Below are 14,179 nucleotides of genomic sequence, written 5' to 3'. Positions count from 1 at the left end.
GCCCGCACTTCGAACTTTTCCACATTTTCGACTTGTAGATTGATTGAGACTTTACGTGACCTACGCCTCAACCTCAACCCGCCCTTTACTTTCTACTTCTTGCAAGTCAAAGGTCCTCTTCCTTAGTCGACAACAATGGTAAGCTGAACCATCGCCTCTATTCTCCTCCGCCATCCTACAGCCTGCGCATCAATATCCGCCCCCGCCGGATTGAAGCGAGGCTCGAGATGTCGAGACATTTTCCGCCAGAATTTTGCCTGGGGGCACTGTGAGCGTGTGGTAGGGATCCTGCGTCCTGACCTCTCTCTGCTGAGGGCTCAGTTCAATGGGTTGTTCCCGCGCATACCATGTCTCCTTGCTCGATTCTCGGTGATGACTCCGGCTGGAGAAGAAGAATCTCAGATGCGCACCTAGCCACTGCCTCTGAGCGTGCCTTCTTCTCCTTAGAGTTCAAAGAAAACGTTTTGTGTCAGTGTGGAAGGATTATTTGACTGACTGTTTTCTTTGCTCAATGATAGCCACCAAAGGGGAAGAAGCCCGCGCCTGCGCCTTTTCCGCAAGGAAAGGCCGGTGCTAACAAGAAGGCTGCCAAGGTACGTTTTCCTGCTCTCAGTATTGTTTTCAAAGCCTTCGAGTTGCCTACGAAATTATGGATGAGGCTATTGGTAAGAGCACACTGAGCTGAATATGCTGACTTGTGGTGATCATAGAATCCCCTCCTCGAGAAGCGCCCTCGAAACTTTGGCATTGGTCAAGATGTGCAGCCCAAGCGCAACCTCTCTCGTATGGTCAAGTACGTACACCTTGTCGACATGTCTACAATTTTGGAGGGAGGTGGTTCTGACATTATGGATTAGATGGCCAGAGTACATCCGGCTGCAGCGCCAGAAGAAGATTCTGAACATGCGCCTCAAGGTCCCACCTGCGATCGCGCAGTTCCAGAACACTCTCGATCGAAACACCGCGGCGCAGACCTTCAAGTTGTTGAACAAGTACCGTCCTGAGACCAAGGCCCAGAAGAAAGAGAGACTGCACCAAGAGGCGACCGCTGTGCAGGAGGGCAAGAAGAAGGAGGATGTGAGCAAGGTGGGCATTCCCGGACTCCCTTCTTCAAGATTATGTGTAATACTAACATGACAATTAGAAACCCTACACGGTCAAATACGGCCTCAACCACGTCGTCGGCCTCATCGAAGCCAAGAAGGCCTCGCTCGTCCTGATCCCCAACGACGTCGACCCTATCGAACTGGTCGTCTTCCTCCCGGCGCTCTGCCGGAAGATGGGTGTGCCCTACGCCATCATCAAGGGCAAGGCCCGCTTGGGAACCGTGGTTCACAAGAAGACCGCCGCCGTGCTGGCTCTGACCGAAGTGAAAGGCGAGGACAAGTCCGAGCTGTCCAAGTTGGTCAACACCATCAACGAGGGCTACGCCAACAAGTACGACGAGCATCGGAGACACTGGGGTGGTGGCATCATGGGTGTCAAGGCCGTGGCGAGGATGGACAAGAAGAGGAAGGCCGTCGAGAGCGCAATCAAGATCTAAGCGAACTATCGATTCTTTTTGATCGGCTGATTCCTTCCACCAGTGTCGCTGGGGGGAATTCAACGTGCGAACTTCTTGAAAAGCGAAATGGTTGTTCGACTCGATTACTCGTGCCATGTTCATGTGGCATTCGTGCTGGATGTTGATGGTGAGGACCTCAAGAGAGCGGAGCGGGCTTTACACCTGACCGGTCGACCACATTGTTTTAATGAGAGATTGATGCCGGAGGCCAGAGCTATTATTTCGCTGCCCGGCCTGGTCATTGTCGGACCTGCAGTGATGAAAGGGAACCAGGGGGGGGGTTCAAGAGCAGCGGCCGTTGAGGACTCTTGCGGTTTTGCCACGCTCGACAACCTACATACCTACGTATGTAAGTATCTAGTCGCATGGCCTGCACATCCCGGGGCGTTCATAGTCATAGTTCACGGTGAAGGTCCAGGTCACGTCCACGGCCGCGTAACAGAAATGGGCCCTTACGAGTTGAAAAGAAAAAAAAAGAAGCAAAAAGGAAAATTGAACCGTGCCAACCACGCGCCTTTTAGTTTTGGTCTTTCCAATGTCCTCCTCCCAAGTCCTCTGCATCGACCAATCGTCGTGACGGGTGATATCCTGCTCCCAACAACTTTCCCTTCTCTCCCTCGCTAAATGTACTGCACAGGGAATCTCCGAACGGGTAATAGCATTGTCAAAACCCAAGGGGTACATGCAGGTGCTCCGCTACAGGTGGGTATCAATTGCTGTTCGATTCAACCGTCTTTCCCGTGAAAGAAAAGCTCCTTTCATTACAATGCCCAACTCGCTTCTATCTCCAACTCCCCGACGATCCCGGGAGAACAACAAGAAAGAGTAATTGGGCGTCCAGGGCAGCAATGCAATGAGGTGACAGAACTGCGCTCTGTACATTGACCAAACCATATTTCCAAAGCCCCCCATGGAAAACCAATAAGCAACCGCTCGCTTGCTCCATCATCAGTGCAGTGCTCCTAATCAGCAGAGTAGATTCGCTTTCCATTACCCATCGATAGCTCCATTCAGTGCCGTGTCAAGCCTTGTCGTGCCTGAAAACATCCAAGGTCAGCTACGCCCATCAAGCCTTGACAGAACAAAGAGCCCACTTACCTTCATAGCTTCAATCCTCGCTTTCAACTGGCTTGTGACTTCCGCCGCCCGTTTCCAATTCTCTTCCGGCCTGGACCCTGACTCCCTAGGTCCTGCTCCTGCCGATAGCCCCGAGTCGCTAGCTTCCCTACTCATAGAGTATGCAGGTGTATGCCCAGATCGCTGGGGACTCGTCCTCCCACTGTGAGATCCCATGGGCGGACTGATTTTTCTCCTCGTTGCTCCGAGTGGGTCGATCCCCAGCCCATTGTTTTCTTTCTCCTCGCTGGGACTGAGATCGAGACGGTTACCGTGAGACGTAAAACCACTCTGCGGTCTGGCTTTCGCCCCGCTGGATTGCGATTGTGCACGTCCACTCTGCGTGCTCGCTGAGCTTCCGGTCCGATGCAAAGCTGTGCTGGTTGGTCGCGGCGGATGAACATTTCCGTTCGTCGGGTATCGATTGTTCAAGGAAGGATCTTCATATAGAGCTGCTCCGCTTTCGCTGCCAAAGTTGGAGGTTTCGTCCAGTGCTCGGCTACGAATCATGTCGTCTCGTTCTCGACCAATACTCTCACGGCCAAGCCGTGACACCTCGCGCTTATACCGCTCGCTCTCTTTCCTAACACTTTCGACCTCTGCTTTCAGAACATCGCATTCGCCTCTCGCCCGGACGAGCTGTGTCTCCTTGGCTTTTATTTGCAGAACATCACGTGTATGATCCTCGATCAGCTGTGCGTTCTGGTTCTGAAGTTCTGATATTTCTGCGGTGAGTTTAGCATTGCTGCTTCGAAGGCTGTCAGTCAATGCTGTTAGTCGTTCTTTTTCGGCGCGGAGTTCCTCTAGCTCTGCCCGCTCTACCACTGAAAGGGCGTTTGAGGGTTGTGCCGTCGATGGGGGCGACAGTGGAGCAGCAGCCGGTCTGGACAAGGGTCGGCCGGCAAGTCCACCTCGACCCATGCCAAACTTTGATGGAGATGGCACTGCTGCTGCTGCCTCTTCGTCGCCATCTGTGCTCACTGGTGGTGAGATGACTCGTCGCTGTGGGCTTCCAACCGAAAGGCGACCAGGTGCAGGTTTCTTGAGCCCGCCGAGTTTCAGACCAGCGGGCTGCGCAAGGCCCGGTCGAGCCAGTCCGCCGGGTTTGGGAAGGGCTTTTGCCGTAGGTTTGGGTTGCAGAGGTGTCGCTTCCTCGACGGGAGCAGGTGCTGCTACTGGTGCTGGCTTTCTTGCGCCAGGTGCAGGTTTCTTCGAACCTCCAACAACTTTTTTACCAACGGCAGAAGTCGCTTTGGCGGGAGCTGGAGCAGGCTTCGGCTTCTCTTTGGCTTTGACTTCGGCAGTATCGAAGTACTCCTTAATCTTGGATTTTCGAATGTCGTCCAGTCCATCTAGATAAGGATTCATGGCACGCTCACCAATGATCTTCATGAGTGTCCCAAGAATTTCAGCACCGCCAGATCTGATGTTTTCGGTGGACTCTGTCAAAAGCTTCGTGGCTGCGTCGGCGATGCGTTTTTGCTCCTCTTTAGAGGGCACGTCTCGGGTAGTCCGCAAGCATCTGACAAGGAATTTTATTGTTTCAGCTTTGACATTGGGGTTTTTGTTGGGCAAGAAGCCCAAAGTCTCCTCAAGGCATTCGCTCAGAGACGTTGCAGCAAAGACGGCGTCCAGAGCAGCTCCCAACGCGTCCGCCACGGACTGCTTCTTTTCCTTGAACCTCTCCATCATTGGCGACATGATTGTGGATCTGTATTTCGCAAAGGACTTCCTAAGACCCAATGCCAACTTTTCGACACAGTTGGCAGCCACTGTCACCACAGCAATATTGGCGTCCTTCATACACTTTGCGAATGCACGGACTAGGTCATCGAATGGTGCCTCTTTTATTTTGGGTTGGTTCAGGACATTGAAGAGTGCGTCAAGAGCATCTTTGCGTTCCTTCCACTTGGTCGAGCCGACCATTTCGTGGAAATCTGAGGGGATGTTCGAATAGACATCGACTGGCTCTGAGAAGTCAATTTCGACTTCTTCTTCTCCCTCTTCAGCCACTTCGCCATATTCATCGTCGGCACCGCTAGCTACTGGAGCTGCTGTCGCCAGGGCGGCTTGCTGCGACCTCGTGAGGCGTTCCTGCTTGGGCGGCGGCTCTTCCTTTACTTTCTCAAATAGCTTCTCCAGGTCTTGTTGCTGTACTGGCTTCAATTCGTTCCAGAATATGACCTTGATCGCATCCTTGAGCCACCGATACAGTTCGACAGTGAGGTTTTGCGCTTCGGCTCTGACATTCTTGTCTGCATGGCCAAAAACCTTGGGTAAAGCTTTTAGGACAGGCTTGGGCTCGACAATCTTGACGCCGTAATTGTGGAAAATAGAGGTGAGTGCATTTAGAGTTGCCGCGACAATCTTGGGTTGCTTGTGGGAGAGGGCGGGCAATAGTTCTTCAATCACGGGATCCGACTTGTCAAGTTCGATGTAGAGCAGTATAGCCTCTAGAGCACTGGCTTTGGCTTGAGGTCTCGTCGATGACAATCCCTTCTCGTAGATGGGCTGCAGTGTGAAGTTTCGGGACTTGACGGCTGCTTGTTGACCACCATATTTGAGAAATGCGCACAATGCAGCCAGGCCTTCTTGCTGAGCGGCAACATTGGAATCGCCAGCAGCCGACTTCCAGAGACTCGGGTCTTGTAAAAAGGGTCGAAAGGCGGGGTCCGACTCGTCGGGCGTAAGTTCAAACTCTTTGACGGCGGCCTCATATCCTCCCTTGCGGGCTTTCCAATTCTTGTGCACGAACCTGTCGACCAACGGCAGTTGTGAGAAGTCTTCCTCTTGTTCAGCCATAGTCGTGGGGGAGAAGATCCGTAGCCGTGAGAAGAAATTGGCGGAAGGTTTCTTTCTCCTGGGACGCGCGAGAGGGCTATCGGAAAACATCAGTCAAGTACATTCATACAAAGGTGCCGAGATGACTCGGTTTGACAGACACGCACCTGTTGATATTATTGTTTTGGTGTCATGCGGTCGGTGGCCTTCACAAACGACAATGCAGTCGCGACTGCGACCTGAGGGCCTCTGTAAGTGCTCACCAGGGGAACCCAAGGGTATGCGACGCGTCAACAGCCTGTTTTGAGGGGCGTTAAGAGAAGCGACACTGTGAAATCAGTTGTTTGCCAGATGTCGCAGGCGCGGAAAAGTGTCATGCGGGAAAACCATTGAGTTGGTGTTGGAGATGCGGATGCAGATGGAGATGGGCACGATGGGGTCAAGTTTGGCACATAAACATTGGCTTGTGCCTATGACAACACAAACCGCCAAACGACCAGGTCGGTCTCCCTACACTTTTTCGCTTCTACTATCCTTCATTGTGTCTTTGTCGGACGCCCATTCTCTGGCTACTAATACCACATCCTCGCCCCTCCAAATCTTCACTCCTTCATTCCTTCGCTCACACAGAGCTATTATTGCCACAGAAGGGGTTGACTGAAGCGGTGGTAGACGGTCAATTGCTTCCACCAGCGGGGAGGTCGACACGTCCGATCCTTGACGAAAGCTGCGGGCCACTTGTTCAGTTGAAGCTACTGTTCTCGCTATTGCATGAGCATCTAGAGCATTGGAGACATTCGATCAGGGGCTCCGCGCCCAAGCAGTTCAGCAATGAGCCAGCTCCTGACCTCGCGTCAAGCAGAGGAACTGTAGGGTCTCGTGCTGTCCTTTCCCCGCGCCTTGAGACTGACGCTCCTCGTCCCAGGCACAAGTCCATGGTCGCGTACTTGCTCTCGATTGGCATGACCGAAAGTGCGAATACCTTGCGACGTGAAACGAACTTGGCCGACACCTTTGACGACGTTACCGCCAAAAAGTATGAGACCCTGTTGGAGAAGAAATGGACTTCAGTGGTCCGCCTACAGAAAAAGATCATGGATCTCGAAGCCAAGAATGTCGCCCTTCAACAAGAGATAGAAACTGCTACACCCCTCTCCTCGAACCGAAAAATCGACCCTCAGACGTGGTTACCTAGAGCCCCCGCCCGACACACCCTGCAAGGTCACCGGGATCCTGTTACCGCCGTTGCATTCCATCCAATCTTCTCCTCTCTCGCATCCGCTTCAGATGACTCTACGATCAAGATCTGGGACTGGGAGCTGGGGGAGCTCGAACGGACTCTAAAAGGTCACACGAAGGCAGTGCTGGATGTCGACTTTGGCGGTCCAAGAGGAGGCACGCTTCTGGCCAGTTGCAGCAGCGACCTCACCATCCGGTTGTGGGACCCCAGTGACGAATACAAGAACATCCGGACGCTACCGGGTCATGACCATTCCATCTCTTCTATTCGCTTTATTCCTTCGGGTGCTGCTGGGGCTCCTCTATCGGGGAACACATTGGTATCTGCATCCAGAGATAAAACACTTCGGATATGGGATGTCACAACTGGATACTGCCTGAAAACATTAAAGGGACACACAGACTGGGTTCGGGCAGTTGTCCCCTCAATCGACGGTAGATGGCTACTAAGCGCAGGGAACGATCAAATACCACGGTTATGGGATGCAAGCTCGGGCGAGGTCAAGATCACTTTCTTAGGCCACGAGCACGTGGTGGAGTGTGTCGCCTTTGCCCCAAGCTCGTCCTACGCCCATCTCTCCAGTGTTGCAGGTTACAAGAAGCCGCCTCCAGCCAGCAGTAGCGGAGAGTTTCTCGCAACGGGAGGAAGAGACAAAGTCATCAAAATATGGGACAATCGGGGAACATGCCACAAGACATTGGTTGGACATGATAATTGGGTACGGGGGCTGGTCTTCCACCCTGCTGGCCGGTATCTGATTTCGATATCTGACGACAAAACCATCCGTTGTTGGGATCTGTCACAGGAGTGTAAATGTGTCAAGGTTCTAGATGATGCTCACCAGCATTTCATCACCAGCATCCGGTGGGCCCCCGATATTCCAGTCCAACCAAGCATGAATGGAGAGGCCAATGGCGTAGGCAATGCTGTCAAGAAGGAAGACAGTGGCGGAGGAGGCAAGGTTCGCTGTGTTATCGCCACGGCCTGCGTTGACTGCAACGTTCGAGTCTTCGCTGGGTGAAGAGCATTAGTCTGGAAGGAACTTGAATGCCTTTCTGAATTGCTTGGGAATCGTTTTGCAAGACTTGATCGTGGGAGCGTTGGATGGTAGACCAAAATTGATGATTAGGATGAGTGTATGAGTACGAGTTACGAAATATATGAAACCCAGCCACACGTTCGTTTCACCTCAAACAACCCTTCTACCCCGTCCAAATTGCTGCCCGTGGACGCAGACTGCTCTCATTTCGAAAACAAACACTCTTGTACGATCATTACGAGGATGAAATTCACCACCATGACTGCCTCCGATGGCGTCGGCCTACCGTCCCGTCGGATTGAGGGAGTGCCACAGGGTCTTGTCGATACGTGCAAGTAAATTCAATCACCTCAACTTATCAATTGGCGGACTTGTCTGGACTCGTTCATCATCATTTCCATCATCCTCTGGTAGTCTCGTGCTGCCCGTGCCTCTCTACATTGCCTTCAAGGGCGGGAGAGAAACAAACATGACGCTCTTCGAGCTGTTTTCGGTTGTCTCAACTCTCAATCGCAGCTGACTGACAGCTTCACACTTCATCGCGGTCTCCAGGGTACTACCCGTGGGCATTCCATCCGATTGCGAAACAGGCCGACCGAGAATTTCTCTTCCTCGTCACTCAACTACAGTCTTAGCACCTAAAGCACTGATCAAACACGAGCTGTGCGACAGGCAACTGAACTTCCAGCTTTCCTACGTTCCTAAGACCTCCAAGTGCTCCACCTTTGCGACAGCAGCGATGAACTCATTCTTTGTCTTCTCTGCATTCCACTGCTTATTGTTTCGGGTGCACGGTGATTGGGACCGCATTTTCCCGTGTTGCGTTCGCCTGGGAACAAAGCAAACCCAGACCACCTAACCTGTCGCCAGCCTCACATGTTCGCTCATCGCTCATCGCTCATGTCCATGGCTCCTGATGAACTATCCCGTCAGAGACTCAATACACAGAACAAAGGGCCACGAAAGAAGGTGAGGCGAGGATGGCAGACGCTCTCTTTGATGCTCTACAAAGACCTGTGGCCCTCCTGCGTCTGCTATTCGCGCACTTGCACTCTGAAAAGAATTTGGATGGCCAGAGTACAAAGAATTCTTTCTTTGCGCTATGACTTCAGCAGCTACCAGTAACCATCACCTCCCCAACCTTCCAGCATGGTATCGTTTGCTACCCAAGCCTCCCACTGGGCATAACCTCGCATTGAGACGTACTTCATCCCTCGCGCAGCATCATTTATTTCGTGACCGGTCTCCAACCGGACATGCGTCTCCCCAAGATGGTGGCCCGGACCATCTACCTGAGCGTTCAAGTCATACTGGTACCACCCGTGAAGAGTATATAGAACAACCTCAGGATACTGCCAATGGTGACTCCGGATCCACTTCTCCCTCCCGCCGAGGCCGTTCTTTGGAAATGGAAACTCAGCCTCATCCAGCTGCTGTGAGAAAAGATTCCAATTCTAGAGAGAATATCTGCTTGTGCCCAGCGAGTCCCAAGATTCCCAGACCTCGCAACTGTGAGATTGCCTTTTCTAGCAGATGAGAGAGTGCTGACTCTGCGACAGCCTTTATTTTGTTCCGTCAACATCAACAGGCCAGTATCATAGCGCAGAATCCAGGTATTCCGAATCCGGAAGTATCAAAGATCATTGGCGAACAATGGCGTGGTCTGTCCGCTGAGGCCAAAGAGGAATGGAATCTGCTTGCGGAAGTACGTTGAGATAAAGACTGCCCTGATTATCAACCACACAAAGACCTTTGTTGCCCTGACTTCTTGCGTTCTTTAGGAAGAAAAAACCCGCCATCAACGACAGTATCCCGGTTATCGTTACCATCCACGTCGCAACGGCCGGGTTAGCAATCAATCCTCTCTGTCTGGCCCTTCGTCTGCCGAAGCCCAAGAGTGTTGCCCAAAGTGTGGTGGTAAGCCGATGAACTATTACACCAACCCGGCTCCTGTATGTACGCCGCTAGCGTCTGCTGCACGACAAACGATGGCTGTTACGGTCCCTGCCAAACGTGGCTACGTTGTCAGTGCTGCTCCGCCGGGCTCGAGGATCCACGGACAGCAAGCTCTTTCGCCTGAACATGTCACTTTCCAGCGAGTCGACCCTCGCTTGGTCTTTGCTGTCCCGCCTCCCTCTCAAACACTGCCGACTCCCCCATCCGCAGAATCACAAGATGCGAAGAGGCGGCGATTCAATGGCAACGGCGTTTATCTGCCAGCTCGTGAAGTTTATCCTGAAGCATCATACTCTTATGCCCATTCCCCCACCACCGGTGGTGTATATGCCCGTCAAGAAGTCCTGCAGCACCCCCAACAGATCCCCATCCAACATGTCCAAGTTGCCAATCCGCAGATGGTGTCACCTCCTCGAGCAGCATACCCTCGCCCACCACAGCTGCAACCTATACGACCACCCCCTCCTCATCAGAGAAACCGACCGAGTGTAGCTTTGCCTCCAATAGAGACAATGGTTACGCAGACTCCAGTCAAGACGCCGTCCACGCAATCTCAGAGTTCTGGAGTCGAAGCCATGATTATGTCCATCCCAGTGTTGAACAAAATCAAAGTCCTCTCTCAGATCTCGGGTCCGTTGCCGGCACCAGGTCTCACATCTCCTAAACCAGAAGTTCGAGGGGCCATTATTGCCGTTGAGGGCATGGACGCTGCCAGTGTCGAGAGCATGACCAACTCTCTTGCTGAGCAGTTAGAGAAGGAGGGCAAGTTTGCCGTGAGGATATTTGGAGGACCAGATCCATACTCTACGATGCGTGACGCAAAGGCCGTTCACGGTGGAGGGAAGAAGAGAGGCATGACCCCAGATGCGTATTTGGACATAATGAGTCAGTGGCACAAAATCAACAAGGACATGGTCGAGTATATTACTTCGAGGCCTGGGTCTGGATCGCAGTCATACCCCATTGTGCTCGACCAGCACGACGAGGACCATCCTATGGCTGAAGCGGAAGATCACCATCAGCCACCGATGCCGTCTGAGGGAAGCCTACATGAAGGAAACGCATCTCAATCATCTAGTGCGATACAGGAAGGGAGGACAGACCAGCTTGACTCAGCAATTTCACCCAAGACCCTCAGCAAGGCTGCAGATATGTCCATCAACTCGCCTTTCGTCAACCCGGTCGGACATAAGGGCAGGAGCCAGAGTACACCGGGCATGTGGGCTAACAAAGGATTGACACCAAGCGAGTTGGACTCGCGAGCAACACAATCGCTGCTGACCTTCCCACGCCCTCTTAACTCGAAGCGCATTCCCCCTCCACCAAGCACACCTCCGCCATGCACGCCTCCGCCTCCGGCCGCAGCCAGTCTGTCACGAATTCCACCTCCTCTGCCAGCATCTTCGGTGCCTCGTCCAGCATCTGTTCAGCCACTGCCAACTGCAACCCCCCCTTCGCCAACCTCTTGCACCAATCCCAGCGGAGCCATACCTATTGCTATCGTTCCACATTTCCAACTGACCACTGTCGATGCGAGCTCCATCAGTATGCCTATAAACGACGGCTTCTCCCCGCCCGCTCACTGGCAGTGGTTCGCCACACTGTGGCGAGGAAGCATTGGACCAGACGTCACTATCATTATAAGAGGCGTAGATGAAGAGCCTGCGGACGGTGTGGACGTTGTCAAACAGATACCAATACAAGGTACCCATGCCAGTGTCGCGAGCGGCGCTCATGGAAACACGGGCGTTAGCAGGGATAGATTGTCAAGCGTGGCTTCATCGCAATCCCATACTGGAGGAACAGGAGTAGAGATTCGATTGCAAGACTCTAGGGCGGTGATCGTGAAGACTGGTATAGCAGGAGTCAACACCTCGTTGGCAGCTGGTGAAGATCCGAAGGGGACAAACAAGACACTAACAGCGGCACAGCAGGCCAAGGAGATGGAAAATTGGGACAAGGCGAAGAGGAGGGTTGGCTTTGAGGTGGAAGAATTCTTGCGAAGATAAGGCTGCTATACTATACCTTTTTACTCTAGGACAGAAAAAGGAGCTGGACAGGAAAGGAATTGCATGTGTTAATTGCTTCTTGTGTGGCTCGGGCATTGCCAACGTGAAAGATTAGAGACGCCATGACAATATCTAGGCTTCTATATCTTGTATGAATATATATCCTCCTTGATCGATCTCGCCTCACAATCTAGATCTGACCTCCGGCTTCTTTGCACTGTCCTCCTCATCCTCCAGTTCCACCAACAACACCCCTTCAGCAACATCATCACCTTCCTCCTCGTTCTCCATCTCAATCACCCATTTCACCTTGCCGGCCCTGGGCGATCTGACTTCCAACTCCATCTTCATCTGCTTGACGAAGGCAATGACCTCGTTTTCGCGCACCTCGTCCCCTTCGTCAACGAGCACTTCGACCAATTTTCCGCTCATGGGCAGTACAATGTGTGTCTTTTTGCTTGGATCACCCCGTCGGTGAGTTGAGGCAGCGGCGTCGGCGGAGGAAGTCGTGCTGTTCAAAGTCATCTTGTACGAGTGCGTTCTCGCACCGGGGATGGTGTATGAGATGTCGGCGATGAGCGCCGCGGGGAATTCATTGCGCGTGACGCGAGAGATGGAGAGGTGGTGAGCGGGTGGTTTCACGCTTGAGGATGATTTCTCGCCGGAGTTTTCAAGAACCAACGTCCAGGCGTCGCCTTTTCTGAACAGTGTCGATGCGCCTGCGCCACCGACGGCGGAACCCGGGGTGTTGCTGCTGGACAAGGACAGAGCGGGAAGCGAGCTTTCTCGTATCTCAGTAATGCTGCCGAGTTGTTCTCCGAGAGCGACGAGCTGGTCGAGGTTCCGCTCGAGCCAGCTCGTGTCGGCGTCGCCGGCCGCAAACCTCTCATGCGTCAAGATAGCCTTGAGGAGGTTCAGATTCGACTTGACGCCCACGATTTTTGTCTCTTCCAGCGCTCTGCGCGCTTTGCCCACGCACTCTTCCCAGGTTGAGGCGGTGACAATGACCTTGGCCATCATGTTGTCAAAGTCGGACCCGACCACGCCTCCGCGCGACAGATGGCTGTCGACCCGGACGCCGTTGCCAGAAGGGAACTGCACGTCGCTGACCTTGCCGATACTCAAGGAGAAGCCGGCGGTGGGATCTTCCGCGCAGAGGCGTAGCTGAATTGACGCAGAAGGGGGTGCTTTGTTGGCGTCGTGCGATCCTCCCAGTCTCGTCTGCAGACCCTGAGCAAGAAGCAATTGTTGCTTCACGAGGTCGACGCCCGTGATGCACTCTGTGATGGTATGTTCAACCTGCAGTCTCGGGTTGATTTCGAGGAAGAAGAACTTTTCCTGTTGGACATTGACCAGATACTCCCAGGTCCCCAAACCCAAGTATTTCAGCTGCGTGGCCATCCTCACGGCCGAGTCGATGACCTGTGCAATCACTTTTCGATTCTGCACCGGCGCCGGCGCCAACTCGACGATCTTCTGAAACCGGCGCTGGACGCTGCAGTCTCTTTCCCACAGGTGCGTGACTCCGCCCTTGCCGTCACCGACGATCTGCACCTCGATGTGCTTGTACCCTTCCACGGCTGCTTGTTCAGCGAACACCAAGCGAGAAGGCGACTCGGCTACACATCTCTGCACTGCATTGTCCAGCGCGTCCTCGCTTTTCACCAACCGAATACCTCGCCCGCCACCACCGTCCACGGCCTTGATCATCAAGGGATACCCAACACTCGCAGCAAACCGCCTAACATCCTCCACACTACCAGTCGGTCTTTCCATCGCCTTTAGCACCGGCACACCACACTCGCTCGCCAATGCTTTCGCCATCAACTTATCCCCCGTCCTCTCCAATACCTCCCAACCGGGGCCAACGACCACACATCCCGCCTCCTCCCACATCCTGCGCGAAAACTCTGCACTCTCACTCAAAAATCCATACCCCGGGTGCACGGCGTCGATTTTGTGCTCCTTGACCACACCAATCAGGTAGTCGATGTTCATGTACGATGCCGGCCCAAAAGCGGCTTTGATGGCGTGGTGAGGTCTGCCCAAGGAGATGTGCGTCGAGTCGTTGTCCGTGTATATTGCAAAAGTTGTGGGAGGTTGTGGTGCCAGTTCGTGGCATGATTGGAGAATTCGGATGGCGATCTCGCCACGATTTGCGACGAGGATGCGCGAGATCGGGCGTTGAGGTGGTGGCATATTGCAATATTCTGGATGTTGTCTTAATGTCAGAATACCTGGTTTTCTATTTATCGGTCTATCCTTCTTATATGTTCGGTCTCGAAGTTCCAGCTTCCAAAAAAACGTCTGTCATAAAGCCCCCCTTACATAGCTGCTCAAAGGCAAGAAAAAACTCATCCTGAGACAAAGAGGCCAACTCCCTTTGGTACCGATGCCTTGGCTCGATGTCCCATTCGTTACCAGTCTTGATCTCGGATATCCTCAAGCAATCTCCCTTGACTCCAACATGATGA

The 14,179-nt window shown here is 53.2% G+C and overlaps 5 protein-coding genes across 5 annotated transcripts; 3 read left to right on the top strand and 2 right to left on the bottom strand.

Annotated features, from left to right (window-relative positions):
* Nucleotides 1-347: 347 nt before the first annotated feature.
* On the top strand, nt 348-1,543 carry Z520_04007 (60S ribosomal protein L8-B; the record flags this gene model as incomplete). The annotated part of the gene is made up of 5 exons (XM_016774517.1): nt 348-461; nt 519-593; nt 711-793; nt 858-1,086; nt 1,145-1,543. The coding sequence occupies 5 exons, from the start codon at nt 348-350 to the stop codon at nt 1,541-1,543; spliced, it is 900 nt and encodes a 299-aa protein (XP_016634444.1).
* Nucleotides 1,544-2,617: 1,074 nt separating this feature from the next.
* On the bottom strand, nt 2,618-5,482 carry Z520_04006 (uncharacterized protein; the record flags this gene model as incomplete). Its single annotated transcript, XM_016774516.1, has 1 exon — nt 2,618-5,482. The coding sequence occupies one exon, from the start codon at nt 5,480-5,482 to the stop codon at nt 2,618-2,620; it is 2,865 nt and encodes a 954-aa protein (XP_016634443.1).
* An 810-nt stretch (nt 5,483-6,292) lies between these two features.
* Nucleotides 6,293-7,722, top strand: Z520_04005 (nuclear distribution protein PAC1; the record flags this gene model as incomplete). The annotated part of the gene is made up of 2 exons (XM_016774515.1): nt 6,293-6,330; nt 6,387-7,722. The coding sequence occupies 2 exons, from the start codon at nt 6,293-6,295 to the stop codon at nt 7,720-7,722; spliced, it is 1,374 nt and encodes a 457-aa protein (XP_016634442.1).
* Nucleotides 7,723-9,665: 1,943 nt separating this feature from the next.
* Nucleotides 9,666-11,705, top strand: Z520_04004 (uncharacterized protein; the record flags this gene model as incomplete). The annotated part of the gene is made up of 1 exon (XM_016774514.1): nt 9,666-11,705. The coding sequence occupies one exon, from the start codon at nt 9,666-9,668 to the stop codon at nt 11,703-11,705; it is 2,040 nt and encodes a 679-aa protein (XP_016634441.1).
* A 183-nt stretch (nt 11,706-11,888) lies between these two features.
* Z520_04003 (uncharacterized protein) lies at nt 11,889-13,904 on the bottom strand (the record flags this gene model as incomplete). Its single annotated transcript, XM_016774513.1, has 1 exon — nt 11,889-13,904. The coding sequence occupies one exon, from the start codon at nt 13,902-13,904 to the stop codon at nt 11,889-11,891; it is 2,016 nt and encodes a 671-aa protein (XP_016634440.1).
* Nucleotides 13,905-14,179: the final 275 nt, after the last annotated feature.

The sequence above is a fragment of the Fonsecaea multimorphosa genome, assembly GCF_000836435.1.
Source record: "Fonsecaea multimorphosa CBS 102226 unplaced genomic scaffold supercont1.6, whole genome shotgun sequence".
NCBI classification, from domain to species: domain Eukaryota; kingdom Fungi; phylum Ascomycota; class Eurotiomycetes; order Chaetothyriales; family Herpotrichiellaceae; genus Fonsecaea; species Fonsecaea multimorphosa.
This window is presented reverse-complemented; position numbering and strand designations above follow the sequence as displayed.